This window comes from Coregonus lavaretus (genome assembly GCF_964263955.1).
Source record: "Coregonus lavaretus genome assembly, chromosome: 5".
Classification (NCBI taxonomy): Eukaryota; Metazoa; Chordata; class Actinopteri; order Salmoniformes; family Salmonidae; genus Coregonus; species Coregonus lavaretus.
Window position 1 is genome coordinate 45204570 of NC_139992.1, and position 19575 is coordinate 45224144.

At 42.9% G+C, this 19575-nt stretch overlaps 2 protein-coding genes across 2 annotated transcripts in view; one reads left to right on the forward strand and one right to left on the reverse strand.

The window, feature by feature from the left end:
• The first annotated feature begins 1698 nt into the window (after nucleotides 1–1698).
• Nucleotides 1699–8411, forward strand: LOC311129611 (muscarinic acetylcholine receptor M2-like). The gene is made up of 2 exons (XM_084161952.1): nucleotides 1699–1814; nucleotides 5060–8411. The coding sequence occupies exon 2, from the start codon at nucleotides 5124–5126 to the stop codon at nucleotides 6639–6641; it is 1518 nt and encodes a 505-aa protein (XP_084018078.1). The 5' UTR covers nucleotides 1699–1814; nucleotides 5060–5123; the 3' UTR covers nucleotides 6642–8411.
• Nucleotides 8412–13674: 5263 nt separating this feature from the next.
• LOC311128736 (pleiotrophin-A-like) overlaps nucleotides 13675–19575 on the reverse strand; it is a 44393-nt gene continuing 38492 nt past the window's right edge. The window contains exon 5 of the mRNA XM_084160984.1: nucleotides 13675–14462. Coding sequence (XP_084017110.1) covers nucleotides 14407–14462 — 56 coding nt within the window. The 3' untranslated portion in view covers nucleotides 13675–14406. The remainder of the gene's footprint in view (nucleotides 14463–19575) is intronic.

A 19575-nucleotide genomic window follows, 5' to 3' on the forward strand; every position in this document is an offset into this window, starting at 1 on the left:
AATGTCACAGGCAAACATTTTGGTCAAAACTATCAGTTTGATTTATTGGATTTCGGAAGAAAACTTTTCTCTACGTTATGCATACTGCCGATCTGACTTGTCTGGCGTTGGACGGTAAAGAGAAAGTGAAGGATACCCACACAAATGCAGAAAAGGGAGAAGTTGGCCCTACCTGCCTCCCAAAGGGCACAGGCAATTTTCAGCTCTAGTGATCCATCTCCAGAAGCAGCTAAGTCCAATTGTGGAACAATACTCAACTCATTTATTCACATCCACCCCACAGCAGCAACTGACTCTCCTTGGCGTTATTTTTAAACATACTAAATGGGGGGAAATGGGACAGTGGAAGTCAATGACATTGGAGATGGGACCACACCACAAATCACAGGATGACAATACAAATGTAGATATATTCATAAAATAATATAACATTAAAAAATATATATTTTAGCCAAGGAGAAAACAGTGTACATGACAGGGCAATAGCAAACAAAGATTTAAAAAAAATCCCCATCTTTAAGAGCCTGAGATGTGTACTTTTGTGTATGAGTGCAGTCTATGGTGTATATTAGCCAGGTACACTGGAGCTCAGTGATGACTGATGTCTGATGAGAGGCAACCTCAATGATTGATGGCCATGCTTGAGCCTCCAGGCCTTGCCTCAGGTGATGTGAACTGTACACACGCACAGCGGGCTGCTGTACAGCTGGAAGCCTACACCTGGAAGTCAACGACTGCAGGGGAGATGTCATTATTCACCACACAGGCTGTAATGGCACCATTATCTCCCTGTCACATTTTGTGTCTCAGCACCAATCACTGGGGGATATAGAGTGAGTTCAGAAATGATTGACACCGTTGATAAAGATGAGCAATAATGACTGTATAAAATAAAGAATTAAAATATTGAGCTATATTGTATGCTGAAAACAATGGGGAAATTATATTATTTCATACTAATAAAAATGCTGAGAGAAAGAGATTTTGTTTAACAGGTAACTTTTTTGTGGTAGCATCCATGTAGCATCCAGGTAGCATACATGTTGATACTACCATGATTATGGATAATCCTGAATGAATTGTGAATAATGATGAGTGAGAAAGTTACACAAGGTCAAAGATCATACCCCCAAGACATACTAACTTCCCCTGTTATTGGTAATGGTGAGAGGTGAGCATGTGTCGTGACCCGGAAGTTGGATGTAACTCTCACTCCGCTGAGCTCCAGCTAATTCTGGGTCGGAGGGAGCAGGAAGCCATAAAGGCGGGAATTCGTCGTGAAAATAAGAAAAAGCGGAATCAGAGGGCCAAGCAGCTCCGCCCGCGGTCAGCATCGGATTGCAGCATCAGCAGGATTACTTCCATCGTCAGCACATTCAACTTCACCCAAATGTAGAGCCGGGGGAATTACCAGAATGGGAGGGATGTGCGGTGAAACTTGAACTTCCACTAACCCACTTCTTTGACATCCTTCTGGAAGATGTCAATAACAGCGAGGACTGGGGGCTTGGGGAGTCCATTATGGACCAGATGTAACCAGTTTTAAGGGAGTGATTGAATGAGGGGAAATTACAGTATTGTATGAATCTGATGTAACCGGTTTGTGGGGAGGAGTGTGTAAGGGAGGATTGACAGTTTATAAAGCTTGCAGGTTAGAAGGGGTCTACTTTTTCTGTTTCAGAGAGCCTATTATTTGGACCTCTCTCTTTTTGAGGATTTATTTTCTATATTATTTACTGTTGTTTTTTTTTTCCACTTTTCATAACACTGTTGTTGATGCTTTTTTCTGAATTCTTCAAAGACATCAGTTAGAGGTAAGCCTCCATTCTTTTACATTTACATTGACATTGACATTTTAGTCATTTAGCAGACGCTCTTATCCAGAGCGACTTACAGTTTTTAGGATGTTAGACTAAGGCATGACACGGTGACTACCTTTTCGTCTCGTGGGACACTAGGTCCCATTACGGTGAGTAACTCCAGGTCCACAGGCGAAGGGTTTGTGATGCGCACAAGTGTGTGTAAAACTATATATGTATTTAATAATAACAGTTGCAGAGCGGAGAAAGTCACCACTCTAGTTCCCCTGGTCTTATAGTTCCCCTGGTCTTATAGTTCCCCTGGTCTTATAGTTCCCCTGGTCTTATAGTTCCCCTGGTCTTATAGTTCCCCTGGTCTTATAGTTCCCCTGGTCTTATAGTTCCCCTGGTCTTATAGTTCCCCTAGTCTTATAGCTCAACTGGTAGAGCACGGCGCTTGTAATGCCAAGGTAGTGGGTTCGATCCCTGGGACCACCCATACACAAAAATGTATGCACGCATGACTGTAAGTCGCTTTGGATAAAAGCGTCTGCTAAATGGCATATTATTATTAGTTCCCCTGGTCTTATAGTTCCCCTGGTCTTATAGTTCCCCTGGTCTTATAGTCCTGGGAGAGCCTGATGAACTACGGGTCGCCCTACCCCTGAGCTGGACACCCCGCTGAGTGGTTTTTAATAAAAAGGTTTCTTCCACTCCAGCTGTCGGCCACCGATCTCTACACCGGTGGTATCAGCGGGTTGCTGGGATCGGGACTGGGCTGGAAGGGAAACACCAGTGGGTAATAGTCCTGAAGCAGGGATAACTTCGGCCAGCTCATTAAGCTCAAGGGGGAGGCGTGAGTTGGGCAAGACACATGTCTTAGGGGTATGATCTTTGACCCTCTGTAACTTTCTCACTCATCATTATTCACGATTCATTCAGGATTATCCGTAATCATGATAGCATCCACATTCATGTAGAAGTGACTATGAAAGTGACTCCAAAAAGACACAATACATTATTTACCATTCATTTCTATTGGGCACAAAATCATCTGAAACACAACCAAAACAAACAGCAAATGCATCCAACAACTTTGTAGTCACAAGCTTCATGTAGTCATTGTGTGCTATGAATATGGGAACAAATACTTAACTTTTGACTACTTTATTTATAAGAATCTTTAGGGGTGTCAATAATTTTGACACCTACCATTTTGAGAAAAATATATTTTACTTGTTGAACACCATATCGATCACACTTTATTTGGATAGTCCAGATGCTTTACAGATGGTCATACTATCAACAAATTATCTGTTGATAAGCAACTGCTTGCTAAGGTTAGTGTTAGGGTTAGGTTTAGAATAAGGGTTAGGGAAAGGCTTAAGTTTAGGGTTAGGATAAGGTTTAAGGTTAGGGTTAGGGCTAGGGTTAGGGTTAGTTGAAATGTTACTGATAGCCTGTAGAGCATCTACAGATGGACTATCCAAATAAAGTGTTACCCATTTAGTCAAATGAGCAGCCGGACTGCAGCCCCGGGCCAGCATGAGGCATCTGTTTCCCATCCTCTCAAGGGAAATGTCAAACACTGACTGGCTGGGCTCCCTAGCGTGTGAATGAAATGTCTTCAGCAGGGTGATGTCACCATGACAAGGTGAGGAGACATGTAGAATAATACTTTCTCTAGATGCCCTTAAGCAACATTTATGTGCCATGGTTCTACAGAGAGGGGATTTGTGACTGTCTCTGTTTGATTCCGGAAGGGCAAAGATTTGACTGTTACAGCAGAGATTTCAGTTGTGGGACGAGGCTTATGTTAGCTGGAGGTGGACAAAGATGTGCCGAGGGACTTACTGCCTCCCCCCATCCTCAGTCCATCCTCACTGAATCATCCATTTCCTTTCTTTAATCCACTTCTCTATAGTGAGCCACAAGTGTGTCCTGTTTGTATTGTTGGATGTTTTAACATATACATTGGTGGACTAAAACATTTGATGGGGATTAGTCCAGTTTAGCTCTGTGCCTAATGCAATGATTAGGGATTTCTGGCAGAGAAGATAAGTAAATTACTGTATCTCTAGTTATTCAGAGGCTGTGATCAACTGTTAAGGGGCATAAGCCTAAAAGCAGGACCTAAGAAAGAAGGAGCTGTTCAGTGTCAGTTAGTGAGCTGTCAGCCAATATCTCCTCATTTAGGCCCATTCAGATCAATCAATTGTGCATGGTGACAGTCAAACAGGTCGCTGAACGATCCAGTATCACAAAACAACTACTCAAAGTGACAAATTACACAGAGATAATCTGTGTTACTCAGTCAGATGCTGTACACCAAATGAGATCTCCCTGCCCATCAGTTGAACCATTATTAAACTGTCAGAGATGTAGCAAACATGCAGAGCCTCCCTCTGAGAGCACGTTCCCTCCAAACACTTTACTGTGAGACTACATGCCAGGAAACAAGGTAAAATACTAGGGGACTGGAAACACATGGATCAATTTGTATTTTCTTTGAGCTGCAGAGCCCATCCCCAAACACAGCTAGATATAATCCTACCAGCTCTCACCTGCCAGAAACACACACAGCTCATCAGGTGCAGGGTGAAAACATCAAGTGAAATGGTGGAAGGAAGAACATAGTAAGAGAGTGTATTGCTACTGTAGATGAGGGGAGCTCCTGCTAATGTCTGCACGGCGCTGTTAGGCCTACACTGAATCATAGCCTACCAGTGATAGATGTCGTTGCACACCACAAGAGAAAAATGTCTTGGTCTGTCAATTCAATTGCTTTTTTGTAAACAATAGGAGGTAATACATCTCACTTGCGGTGTTGTTTTCTTTTGTTGAGACAAAAAGGGTCTTATCTTGTAACTGTTGTCAGTATGTGGCTTCCTCTCAAAGTTCTGGTTGTCTTGTTGTCCTTTTGAAAGTATCTCCTCCCATGTAGGATACAATAGTTTTTGTTTACCAGGCCTGTTTTGAGCAGCAATACACCACCAGTAAGTTGACAAATGTCATGTTTTAACTTGAAAATCTCATTAGTCCTTGTCGTTGTTTGTAAATACGTTTGTTTTTCGTAGCACATCTCCGCTAATCACCTTGTCGCACACAGTAATTATTATTAAATAATGATACATGTTCATGATATTATATGTGTGGAAGTATCCCTAGTTTGCAGTAGTTTCCCCGAATTAGAATGATGATGCATGCATGTAGGCTACTTAATTATCTAATCCATTGTTTTCCTCTGTTTCCCTCCATAGTTGCAAAGGTGATTCAAAGCTTAAATTCCAACTGAATAGAAGAACATCCCCAAGACCAGATGCAATGGAGATGTTCAATTTCACCAACTTCACCTACTGGAATGCCTCTGAAGGCAATGACGCAGGGCCTGTCATTGAACCCGAAAGCCCATACAAGACTGTAGAGGTGGTGTTCATTGTATTGGTGGCTGGGTCCCTCAGCCTGGTCACCGTTATTGGAAATATCCTGGTCATGCTTTCCATTAAGGTTAATAGGAACCTACAGACTGTCAACAACTACTTTTTATTCAGCCTTGCATGTGCTGACCTAATCATCGGGCTGTGTTCCATGAACTTGTACACAGTTTACATAGTGATTGGCTACTGGCCCTTAGGGCCTGTGGTGTGTGATCTGTGGTTAGCCTTGGACTATGTGGTGAGTAACGCATCTGTCATGAACCTACTCATCATCAGTTTTGACAGATACTTCTGCGTCACAAAGCCCCTCAGCTACCCTGTCAAAAGGACCACCAAGATGGCAGGGATGATGATTGCTGCTGCCTGGGTCCTCTCCTTCATTCTGTGGGCCCCGGCCATCCTTTTCTGGCAGTTCATCGTGGGCGGGCGGACAGTGCCTGAGAGGGAGTGTTACATTCAGTTCTTCTCTAATGCAGCAGTCACCTTCGGCACGGCCATCGCAGCCTTCTACCTGCCTGTTATCATCATGGTCATTCTCTACATACAGATCTCTATAGCCAGTAAAAGCCGGGTGAAGAAGGAGACCAGGAAGCCGTCAGGGCCCAACCCAGAGGCCCTGTCCACCGAGCAGGCAAGGGGCAGTAATACTGCCAAGCCCATCAACAACAACATGACAGCAGAGGACACAGAGCAGGGCAGGACCCAGGCCACAGATGACGTGGCCAACCAGCACGACGGAAAACTGCAGAACGGCAAGGGCCCGTCCACCACGGGTGGAGAGGGGGAGATGGAGGGAGAGGATGGGGGCAGGGAGAACTGTGCCCACGGAGAGGAGAAAGAGAGCTCCAACGACTCGACATCTGGCAGTGCAGCTGCGTCCAACCACAAAGACGAGGAAGTGGTGCCATCCAGAGCAAACTGCAACGCCGAGCTCGTTCAGCAGCCAACCCGCCACCGGGCCAAGGCAGGCGGCTCCAAACTCACCTGCATCAAGATTAAGACCAATTCTCCCAAGGGGGACTGTTACACGCCCTCCAACGCCACGGTGGAGATCGTCCCTGCCACGGAGAAGCAGAACCACGTGGCACGGAAAATAGTGAAGATGACCAAGCAGCCGCCCAAAAAGAAGAAAGCGCCACCGTCTCGGGAGAAGAAGGTGACCCGTACCATCATGGCCATCCTAGTGGCCTTCGTGGCCACCTGGACCCCTTACAATGTCATGGTCCTCATCAACACCTTCTGCTCCAGCTGCATCCCCAGCACGGTCTGGACTATCGGCTACTGGCTGTGCTATATCAACAGCACCATCAACCCCGCCTGCTATGCCCTCTGCAATGTCACTTTCAAAAAGACATTCAAACATCTCCTCCTCTGCCAATACAAAAACATTAGGTCAGCTAGATGAATATGGCTGCGAGTGTATGTGTGTATGTGCATGCGTGCACGTGTGCGTGTGTGTGTGAGAGAGGTTTATGATGCGGTTCCTTTTCTTTGTTTCAACTCTACGGCTCATAAGACAACACGTATCCTGCAGCCATGTTGGGTTTGACTCTGATGTATGAGATTTGTGATGCAACTGTTGAGACATAAGACTTACAAAGAAGCACACAGCCAGAAGAACAAATAGACAGAACATGAAAAGGATAGAGAGCTCTGCACTGCACAATGCCAATGCTAAGGGAAAATAGGGCTGACTGAATGCACAAACCTCCCGTTTGAAATTCAGTGTAAAAAAAAAAAGAAACCTGTACATATCAATGTATACGCAAAATGTAAATGTGTGTTAGTGTGTGTGTGTGTGTGTGTGCGCATCTGTCTGAGCGTGACAGAATGATCCATCACACAGTTTCAGTGGAGATATCCGCCAGAAACGACAGCACAAGGACATACAGTACATCCTACAAGCTGTTTCTGTATTCCAGTGGCACTCTGTGTTGGAGACATATGAAGCGGAGCAGCTTGTCTAAATTGCCTCTCTGGCATGTTCATATACGATTGAGTAACATGGCTGGGAGCCCTCCTATCTCCAGCGATGGACCATAAGAGGCCCCTGAAGGGCATAGCAGGACAGAGACCAGGGCTGACCAGGGTCACCACCCACCACAATGTAGGACGGAGGTTAGGGTGCTTGCTGTGAAAAAGTATATTCTTTCCACCGAAGAAAAAGGTAAAAAAAGGTCATAACTAAACAAATAAATAGATAATGTAAAAATACATCCAAAAAGGCATTGTTCAAGTACGTTATTTTGCTTGTCATTTGTTTTCCACATCATTTTAGATGATAGCGATTTTATCGCTTACATTTCATGACGAGTTTTATGTTTATTTGATCGTATATTAAGATATTTTTTCTGTCAGATTGTCTACACTCTTAGAAAAAAAGGTGCTATCTAGAACCAAAAAGGGTTATTCGGTTGTCCCCATAGGAGAACCCTTTGAAGAACCCCTTTTGAATTCCATGTAGAACACTTTCCACAGAGAGTTCTACCTATAACCAAAAAGGGTTTTGCCTGGAACTAAAAAGGGTTCTTCTATAGGGACAACCGCAGAACCCTTTTGGAACCCTTTTTTCTAAAAGTGTATTGATGCTTGGAGCTTGTAAATTAATTCAGAGGGTGGCAGTTGGCAGGGGCTTGGAGCCAAACGCCTATTAGATTCTACAGGAAGGGATCTTGTGCTTTTCCAGGGATGAGTTGGGACATTCCTCTGAGATTGGTTTCTGTGACACAGGCATGGGGATACTCAACATAATTTGATCCCGCTATGTTGCAGATGTTACAGCAAGAGCCACCCACCTGTTGTATGTCAGTCCTGACCGATAATGAAGCGAAAGATTGAAGAGGATTGTATTTTTGTCTTGCTGTCGTCAGAGGTGGTTTGTATTCGTTTGGTAGGGGTTACCAAGGTTGTAGAGTGATTGATAGAGTGTCATATCGTGGAGATTTAGAGGTTATTTCAGTGTGTTTCTGTTGTTAAACACTAATAATCACAGGCCATGGCCTTGTGAATTATAAGGGCTACTTGATGTTAGATATAGTAATTCATCTACGTGTGTGTGTGTGTGTGTGTGTGTGTGTGTGTGTGTGTGTGTGTGTGTGTGTGTGTGTGTGTGTGTGTGTGTGTGTGTGTGTGTGTGTGTGTGTGTGTGTGTGTGTGTGTGTGTGTGTGTGTGTGTGTATTTCATCACATTAATATAGATTAAGTTGTATGTATTGTTTATGTATGTTAGTTTTACTGTGATCACAGTCTAATGACTTTAGAAATAATGCGATACTAGAATTCCCATGTTTTTGTGCCATACTGTTCGTTTCCATGCATTTCGTCCACACCGAATGCTAATCTCCAACACAGTCCATTTATCTGTAACATGCTAATGAATTCCAATTTAATTAATGATTATAAAGCAGCCATGGGATGGTCGCCAAGTTGGTTGCTAGGGGGGCTTAACAGACATTACACCCGCATTGAGCAGCCCTTTAAGGCAGTCTCCTAAAAGAGAGATATGGGACAGGCCTATAATGGAAACTCACCATGAGCCTGATCAGATTATAAAATGATGTGGAACACCTACTGGAGATTAAAGATTGGCCATTACACGCTGGGTTTACACAGCCCCTCCCCTCCCATACCACTTAGTGTCCCACTCGCTCCTGATCCCGTTATGTGTGACTGTGACGTCCCCTATATCAGGACATTGTTTAAAGGCATTTACTATCCCTATCTCCCTCCCCTCCCTCACCCTCTCTCTCTCTCTCTCTCTCTCTCTCTCTCTCTTTCTCTCTCTCTCTCGTTCGTTCTCTCTCTCTCTCCCCCTCTTTCTCTCTCTCTCGCTCTTTTTCTCTCTCTCTCCCCCTCTCTCTCTCTCTCTTCTTTCTCTCTCCTCTCTCTCTCTCTCTCTCTCTCTCTCTCTCTCTCTCTCTCTCTCTCTCCCCCCCCCCCTCTCTCTCTCTCTCTCTCGGTCTCTCTCTCTCTCTCTGACATTGTCCCCCAGTGTCTCCTCCCCCTTAATGACACTGTTATGAATAACATCGCCCGCAATATTATAAAGATAAAAGACAACGCAACCTACTGCAAATTCACTAGAGGCATCAAAATAACACAAAATTGAGGTCATGAGTAATTATTAATAAATTCTGCTTTTAATGGAAATAGTGATGGCAAAGGAAGTGCAAGAGGATGAACATCATCTGAATCCTTGCAATCTTCCTTATTTAAATGCAGGTTATCCTCTGGAAGCCTGGCACGTATAATTCAGTCAATCTGTTTGACTGCACGAGCCCAGCAGTGTGCGCGAGGCATCCATCCAAGTTCACAATCCAGCCATCCGTCAGGTTGATAAGTGGACCCATGTCTGGGTGTCATCTGTCACACGTCTCAGTGGTTGGTGTTGCTAAGAGCCTCCTAGCTTCCCAGAACGGAATGTCTGATTCATCTCAGGCTAAACTGTTGTTTGAGTGATACCAGCAAGAAAGTAAGTGCTCTCCAACACAACTGGTGGTCTGGGTCTTTTTTGAGAACAGTTATCAGGGTGTATGATGGAAAGTGACAGCCATTTATCACCTATGGATGGATGGGGTTCACCGCCCCCAGACAAGATGGCTGTCACTCACTGCGTCTCAGCGGAATGTTCTTTCAGCTGCTTTCAGACACAGTGGAAAGCTCACACCCCTTTAGCACTCCTCACCCGTCAACAGCATATTGTTTGACTAATAGGACAAAATAAATCCTGCGGTGTCCACTTTGTACGGCCCGATAAGCCCGCCTTTGTAGTCACAGTTGCAGAAAGGCGGCCTGTCGTCCACAGGATACACAACACGCTCTCACATCTTAGGTACCATGTTTGGATACTGTCAGCCATTTCAGACAGGGTCAGCCAAAGGTTTCCACAAAATAAATGACCCATCCTTCAGGAATCACACACTACTGTATAGTCTAGAGAATGATGGAAACAAAATGATGGAGAACAGTAACTCTCAGATGGATTTTGGCTAGACTTTTTATTACCATAATGTAACAACAGGACATAGCTCTCTGTCCATGTGGTGGGGTGTATTTTTCATCGAGTGGATTCACTTGTCGACGTACAATGACGCCTCATTCCACTGTTATAATTCCCTGTCATCACATAAACATTGTCTCGATGGCGTCAACAGATCATCATGTGCCGTCTGAGCTAGATGGGCTCCTCTTCACACGGCTTGTTTCAAAGGGCTACACGTTTTTAGGGAGATTTATTTCTCCCTAAATGTATGACTGTGGTTGATGTTTTGGATTTTTTGGTTTAGTAGTTAGTTAGTTAGTTAGTTAGTTAGCTATAATTGTGTTGTTTTGATAGTGTACTTGACAAAAGTGTGAAAGAGTATTTATTTACATTGTTTCTGTGTTGTTTGGTCTGTTCTTGAGCAGAGGGTAGTTGCCCATTGAGATGGGAGCATCCTGAGTCTCTGTTTCCAGTTGAGATAGTTGGGCTACTTCTGCCACTTATAGCCATGTTTCCAAGGCGATGTGGTATGTGAAGTGTATCTGAAACAGACAATATATCGGCACATTGTATACTGAGCAATTTCAAGTGCCTTATTACTTATTACCCATTCTTATAATTGCTCATTGATATTTAAATTGATGTCTTATATTTTCAGTTGATTAAATCTTTGTTAGATGGTGGTGCAATTTAAGGTGACAGTCATGGATGTAGAAAAGCACAAGATCTTCTAAAGCCTAATAGATGTATCTTCTCCTTCTTCATTGTGGTCGTGGAAGGCACAGGTTCAGTAAAAGGGGGAAAACATGTATCTATTTCATCCCTGGAGGTTTGGAGGGTTCTTTAGCGTGTGTGTGTGTGTGTGTAGAATCTGAGGGGGCACAAAGTATGTCAGGTTGGCAGGGGGGTGGTCATGAGGGGGGCTATGCCTCCTGTCCGGAAGTTAGAGAATTTGGCATTTTTCAAACACCTGAAACAGCTTTTTTCTGCAATCTAGAGCCATAATCAGTATGCTTAATTCTATGTCAAAATGTGTCTATTTTTCTGCATATCTAAACATACCTCTTGAGCTGTCTGTATCCATATATCCTATATGTGTGTGTGTGTGTGTGTGTGTGTGTGTGTGTGTGTGTGTGTGTGTGTGTGTGTGTGTGTGTGTGTGTGTGTGTGTGTGGATGTGTTTAACTACTTTTGGGGACCAGAACTCCCCACAAGAATAGTAAACCAAGAAACATTTGACCAACTGGGGACATTTTGTTGGTCCCCACAAGGTCAAATGCTATTTCTAGGGGGTTTAGGGTTAAGGGTAGAATTAGTGTTAGGGTTAGAATTAGGTTTAGGGTTAGGGTTAGGAGATAGGGTTAGTTTTAGGGTTAGGGTTAGGAGCTAGGGTTAGGTTTAGGGTTAGGTTTTTGGGTTAAGGTTAGGGTTAGGGTTATGTTTGGGGTTAGGGGTTAGGGAAAATAGGATTTTGAATGGGACTGAATTGTATGTCCCACAAGGTTAGCTGTGCAAGACTGTGTGTGTGTGTGTGTGTGTGTGTGTGTGTGTGTGTGTGTGTGTGTGTGTGTGTGTGTGTGTGTGTGTGTGTGTGTGTGTGTGTGTGTGTGTGCGTCTGTCTGTCTGTCTGTCTGCATGTGTCAGTGTACAATAGAATGTGTGGGTGGGTACATGCTTTGATTTATAAGAGAACCTTAGCATGTCAAAGCACCAAGTGGCATCTGTAAATAAAGACAACCCCATAGAAACACAAGCCACACATTGCATTCAGGGGGGCAGGAAACACTAAAGGATTCAACAAACGATGTTGTTTCTGTCCTCACATTCCCCGTATGAAAAGTGTCTCAAAAGCAAGTGGCTTCTGAAGACACTCTGAAAGATAAAGATACAAGACAAACATTTATTTTTGCCTAAACACATATGATCATCATACTGTACATTTTGTATCACATTTTATAAAGCTATATCTATTATATTGTTGTACAAAATATAGAATTGAACAGTGTAACAGTATGTGTTAGGTGAGTACTGCATCCAGACTGAACATGTGTTTATTGGAGTGACAATAATATGGTGGGAAAGAAGTGGATGAGAAAAACAAACGCAATTCTGAGAAAATGATTTCTAGAGAACGGACCACTGCCTTTTGACATTTGAAACTGAACTAAAGTAGACTCAACTGTCCCGCTTGTTTTTTTCTAACTCTGTCCCATGTTTGGGCTTTGTGAGACTGCCGATCAGTCGAAGAGGAGAATCAATTGGTAACCTGCTGTATCTGTAGAGAAAAAAATCTATTACTGACAAACAATGAAGTGCTGATGATCAGCCAAGAGGGATTTGTGTTCGGCATCCATTTTGTCTCAACTTGTAAATGAGTGATGAGCGAAAAGGGACACAGACTGACCGTAGGGAGAAACTGTGAGACCAGCTGCTACAACTTGCAGTGTAGTATTGGAAACGTCTGGACGTCTTCCAGATATCTGGGGGAATTGTTATTGAAACATATTCAAAGTCTTGTCTCGAGGGAATTAACCATTTTGAACCATTGTAGGTGTGACTTCACTGGAATGTCTCTTCAAACGGACAAATGGAATACAAATGATAACAACCTGCAGTGTGGGAAATGTATATAAATTGTACTCTCTTCCAAAAGGGTTATTCAGCTGTCCCCATAGGAGAACCCTTTTTAGTTCCAGGGAGAACCTTTTTTGGTTCCACGTAGAACCCTCTGTGGAAAGGGACCTACATGAAACCCAAAAGGGTTCTATCTGGAACCAAAAATAGTTCTTAAAATTGTTATCCTATGGGGACAGCCGAAGAACCCTTTTAGGTTCTAGATAGCTCCTTTATTTTCTTCGAGTTTACTGGGTGTTCATTTTTCAGTTGCGTCAGTATGTAAATCGTATTATTGTGCGCTCATCCACTGTGGCTCATGGCTCCTAATACGGTTGATATATTGTCTGTTAAAAACGTATTGTTTGAATTGTATATATCTCTATAGTATACATTATATGTAATTTGGATGAGGTACAGTTGAAATGTATATAGGTCTACACGTGTTTAATAGCTATCTGAATGTTCCCTTCTCACCCTCCCTCATCCTAATATGATACTCCCTCACCCCTAATGTACAGTAATAATGTTAATGATTTCCTTTGCGCCATTAGTTGATTGTTTAATTGTTCTGGACAATGAACCTGAGTGTTAATATCACTGGCCACTTATGAAGCTGTAAAATATTAACCATATTCAGTGGATTTATTGTGCCATATTGATTTTTTAAATCAATTCAAATAAAATGTATGAAAAGTGTTTCATGGCATTTTGTGTCCAGATTATGGAAATGATAGTGGTGTGGAGAAATGTATCACTTGTTAGGTCGAAATTGTTAAGCTTCCATCATTTCATATAAACATGCAATTATTTCAATCAGGGTGAGTAAACATCACACATATTTGGACATAATTTCAAACTTTATTTTTTAAAATGTAAACGATAATTAGGACAGGTCAACTCCAGTTGGAAACTACAATAACAGTTTTACTCAGAGTTCAACTGGAGAGCAAGGGAACTACAAAGTGAGGTATAATAACAGGAAGAACTAATACTGGACACAATATCTTACACACTAACACGTGTACAGTACAGTAGCTAATTTATACAGTCATCTGACAATAGTTTACATCTTTCACTGTAGATAACTTTTGAAAGGAATTTCCTTTACATCAATGAGTACTTATGTTTCATGTTAATAATGTATGCCCTCAAAAATGGTTACAAAGGTTTTTAGCAATTTTGCTGTTGAGGGTACCAACAAAATAACCTTTAAAACCCCAGTAAAGGCATGAGGTTTTAACTTTAATCCGCTTTAAATCAAGCCATGCAAGAAAGGATTTTTAATTTGAGTGAGAATAATTTTGTTAACTCAAACAAAAATTATGTTATGTAATATGGAAAAAAATCCAATTGATTTTGTTTTTCGAAAATGTTATTAGGTAAGCATTTTAGTAAGAAATGCTTAATTTGCATTATTCACAAAGAGTATTAAATCCCCTAAAAGATTTTCCTATGAGAAATTAGGAAAGAAATACATTTTATCACTACTATCCTACAGGACAAACAAATAGGACATGTTGAGATAGGGCAGTATAAGCATCACCTTTCACTTCCTGCTTCCCATGATGCACCACTAGTCCATCAGAGTACGCTCCCTCTTCTTCCCCTCCCGCTTCGGCTTCTTGGCGTCTGCAAGAACAAGTGAGCATCAGGTTAGAATCTACATCCATACTGTCAGTTACCCTGCATTCAGAAGGTTTTTGAAGATCATAATCTGCCTTTCAGACAGTCTTCCATGAAAAGTGAATTTGCCAGTTTTTCAGGTATCATCAACCATTTGGGTTTTAGTGAAACTTGTCATTGGTCTTCAAACAGGGAATATATTTTGATAATTGTTTAAGTATGGGCCTTAACTGGCACTCCACTTCAAGCTCCTGTCTCTCTCACTCATTCCCTGGGTGTGTTGTTAATGGCCTGAGGAGTGCAGGTTTACTGTGCATGTGGACAAATATGAAAAGTGCTTTATCATCGTCCCACAAGAGCGGCTTTGGTACCTTGCAGCCGTGACAGGAACCACAGTCCAGACCACCCCTCTCTCTGGTCTGATGAGGAGGAGCAACATATAACTTCCCCCTCTACATATTCTGCTGTCTGTCTATCTATCTACATTATCTATCTATCTGTCTGTCTGCTTGTCTGCTTGTCTGCCTGTCTGCCTGTCTGCCTGTCTGCCTGTCTGCCTGTCTGCCTGTCTGCCTGTCTGCCTGTCTGCTTGTCTGCCTGTCTGCTTGTCTGCCTGTCTGCCTGTCTGTCTGCCTGTCTGTCTGTCTGTCTGCCTGTCTGTCTGTCTGTCTGTCTGCCTGTCTGTCTGTCTGCCTGCCTGCCTGCCTGCCTGCCTGCCTGTCTGCCTGTCTGCCTGTCTGTCTGCCTGCCTGCCTGTCTGCCTGCCTGCCTGCCTGCCTGCCTGCCTGTCTGTCTGTCTGTCTGTCTGTCTGTCTGTCTGTCTGTCTATCTGTGTCTGTCTGCCTGTCTGTCTATCTGTGTCTGTCTGCCTGTCTGTCTATCTGTGTCTGTCTGCCTGTCTGTGTTTAGAAGAGAGTGAGGGGGGAAGTAAACAACCAGGAAAAGTCACGACTCATCTCCTAAAGTCTCTTTCCCCCCGGAGCTCCTATCATTATAGATTACAGGGTGGGATGTTGTTGGTGGGCGGGAACAGAAGAGGATGTCAACTGGCTAATCAACACCTGTTTGTTTCGTCTCTGTACCTGATCTAAAGCAAGTTCCCACTTGCCACTAGTTTAAGATCCTCCCACATCACTTTGTTGATGAAAGCCTTTCCAGCTAATCAGAAAAAACTTCCTCAACATAAAACATTTAAAAAATACTACTATTAGAATGATTCAAACTGGATTTGAATTTACAGCACATTAATTGATCTATTCACCGCCAATGCAGCGTTAGCCAATATACAGTACCAACCCAACCCATATACAATAAGCCATTTATGACAGCATTAAACATTAACAAAGTCATGTAAACATTGAGTAATCATTTGCTTATCCTTTACATGCCCTTTAATAATCTTTGTGAAACATCCGATCAGCAATGGAGCATTAATGTGAAGGATGTGATGATAATCATCATCTAAAGTATTGTAAATCATCCAGATGCTAATCTTTTGTCCCTGATAAAACATAAACATGCAATCCATCGGTAAATACATAATTAAGGATTACTTGCTTGTATAGAATTGACAAATCATTAATAAGTGGGCATAAATGAACCTGTTGTAAGGGCCGATATGCATCAGGCCAATGCACAGACCTAGAGATGACTCATGAATTGCAAGTGTCTAACTGATTGATGATGGCCTACCAGATGTTGCATGTGCCATTAACATGCATAATGAGTGTGCAATCACTAGAATCCTCCTCAAATATAATGCTGACGTCAATGCCCCAGGGACCTGGTATCTAATCTATACATTTCTCATAAGCACACGTATTGCAATCATATTGTGGAAAAGCCAAGAGAGTTCTGTAAATTTGGAGATTGGGATGTGGGTGTTCATTCAAATACACAGGAAACTGCTCCTCTCTCCATTTGTTTAACTGTGTTTTTGCCTGTGTCTTTGTCAGCAGATTTGGTTCCCTAGGGAGACAGAGAGAAACACATTCTCTCTGAGAGCCCCGTCTGTGAGATTGGAGCTCTCACCATGCCGGAGTGCTTTCTGCTGCATAGGCACATTACTGTGTACTCTCGCCATTCTCATTTCTGCCACTGCACTTTTGACACAGACTCATAATAATCAGAGCGGCTCGGAGAGAATGTGTTTTGAACCGGGATGCCGTGAAACAGGCCCAGTGCAATAAGACTGAATTCAGTGTCTGAATGGGCTGTCTCGTACACAGAGACACAACAACACAGCCCTTCTCAGGGCAATGATAAACCATCGCCGGCCCCAAAACAACTATAAAGCCCCCCAAATCATCTCTGACTTTCTCCGCTCCCCACTGTGGCTCTCCTGTTCATTCTTTTGAGTAAGGAGGGAGGAGAATAGGAGAATTCTACAGGTATTCATAATGTTTTATTTCTGCTTCATTTCTGTCACTCTCTGTTCTCCGGCCTTTCCGTTTCATTCCGTTGGGCCCGTCTCTACCTGATGTCAGACAAGGGAGAAGCTGACACTGAATCTCAGATCACTCCCTCGCTGCCTCGCTGCATTGTCTCCTCAAGACTATGGGCCTGACAGATGTTTTCTCCATTGCTCCTGGCAGCAGCAGACAAGGTGGCTGTTTAGAATTGCAAATATGACTGGGCGGATATGGTGGCCCCAGCCGGAAGTGAGATAGTCCCTCACTCTGTAGCCGGGGTTCATTACAAGTCCTCTGATCCCTCCTCTGCGACTCTGCCTGGCCTGTAATCCCCTTCCAACACACACACAGAGGCAAGCACATACACGCACTCACTGACACACTCACACACACACACACACACACATCGTCAGCCTCTCGGTTTCCCAGTAACCCCTTAGCTTACCAGGGCTTATCTGTCAACTGGCAGACATGGGCAATCATACACTCAGATAGTAGGTCTCTCTTTTCAACGCTCGCCATTCTTCTCCTCCACTGTCATCCCTCCCTCCTCCTTTCAAACTGTGGTTCTCACCCTCCCCAGGGCAGCAGGCCTGACGTAAAACAGGACTGGCCTTCATCACACAGGATTCATTTGGGAGTATATGATAATTTTACAGTGCTATAGAGTCCTGCTCATGTGCTTGTGCACGCACGCACGCGCACACACACACACACACACACATACACACACTGTATAGAGATTATGATGAAATGTTAGTCACTGTAGAAATAATGTTATTTCTGTGTGTCACTTCGCTATTTCTGTCACTGAAATACATGTGCGCCAAAGAAATACCCCAGCACAAATATTATTTTAATTTGGATCAGATTTCTTACGTGACATCCTAAATAGGCTTTGCTCGGCTTATGTGTAAAGATATTGTCGTTTTTTCGAGAACCATTACCCAAACCAGGGGTTCCACTCCACTGTCAATCTGACATGTTTTTTTCCCCTCACAGTGAGATTTGTCTTACCAGCTTTTTACCCTTTTGATTTCCCTAACTCCCAGGTTATTAGGATGCGAGGGAAACTTGAATTGAACCCAAAATCCCAATCAGATTGGCAGGAGTGCATGTTTTTCTCTGTGCTCGAGCAGGAAAACTGTCTTAACTGTTAGCCGCCTGCCTAAAACACAATGAGGTGCTTGTCCCGTCACTCCTGGAGATTCTGTCCTGTTCTGGCACACCCTCTCATATAACAGATTACTGTCAGGGCTGCTGCCAAACCCAGCTCCAGTTTCACACTCTCCACATATCACCACAGTAGCCTACTTCTCACAACGCAGTCAGATTGGACATAATGTACACACTAGCCTCATGAGTCCTTTATTGGCAACATCATGGAGCATTCATTCGATTTTTAAACAACTTCTGCTCTCACTTGATTGGTTTTAACAGTTGGAGTCATCAGCTAAATAACGGACAAGTGGGAGCTGTTTATAAAGCCTTTATGTGGGGAAAATAGATAATCTGTGTGTTGGCCTCCACATTTTGGTACCATTCTGCCATTGTATTAATGATGGAGTATTGAACTAAAGTATCAATCTGATTTACTTTTGGAACATTTTATCAAGTTTGGACATGAGGTATATATCTTATAACAAACTGAATAGCAAAAAATGCATTTCTTATGTTAAACACTGTTTGAAGAATAATGAATGCCAGTGTTCATCAGCGCATTGAATGAAGTAGTTAGACAAACAGGACTAACTGTGACTCACCTAAATATTGAAAATGCAATTTAATTTATATCAAAATGTCATTATTCTATTAAGAAACTCATCTAGTTCATTGTATCATAAAGGTGAAATGAACCGAGACTAAATACATTAGAAATCTATAATGACTGTTGGGCGAATTGCCAACTAAAACCACAATCTGCAATCTTCCATGTCATGTTCTGTGATAAGTAGATCTATTTGGACTATCTCATATGACCATCTCAGTCTCACTGCTTTACATAATTGAAAGAGACTCAAATTGTCTTCTTTAAATGGATGAGTACAGATGTCTTTCTGAGAGAATGCAGAATTACATTTTGATACTTGTACTGCTCAATACTTAGTTCGCCCTAGTTGGAGACTTATAGAAATCACTCCCACTGAACTTTTTAGGCTCAGTGAAGGGGCTAATTCCACCATAGTGAAGATGGATTAAATATGAATATCTGACAAGTCTAGCACTATCGCAGCATGAATCATTCAGAGGATTTAGAATCTTCAGCAGGATGTAATCGGTGTGAGCTGTGAAAGTACTGCCAAATAATATGCTAATTACTATACGTTAGCAAGGTTATAGGGTGAAAAAAGTTTACTGAAAGTGGCAACGTGCTTTAAATATAAATCACAAAGGGAGCAGGTGAAAATGGTCATTTTCTGATGGTTTAATTAACCGGGAGTAATATCCGTTTCCAACGCTTCCACACATTTATGGAGATTCATTTACATTTACGTCATTTAGCGCATACATAATTTATTTATATATTTTTCATACTGTTTCCCCGTGGGAAACGAACCCACAACCCTGGCGTTGCAAACGCCATGCTCAACCAACTGAGCTACATCCCTGCCGGCCATTCCCTCCCCTACCCTGGACAACTGTGCGCCGCCCCATGGGTCTCCCGGTCGCGGCCGGCTACGACAGAGCCTGGATTTGAACCAGGATCT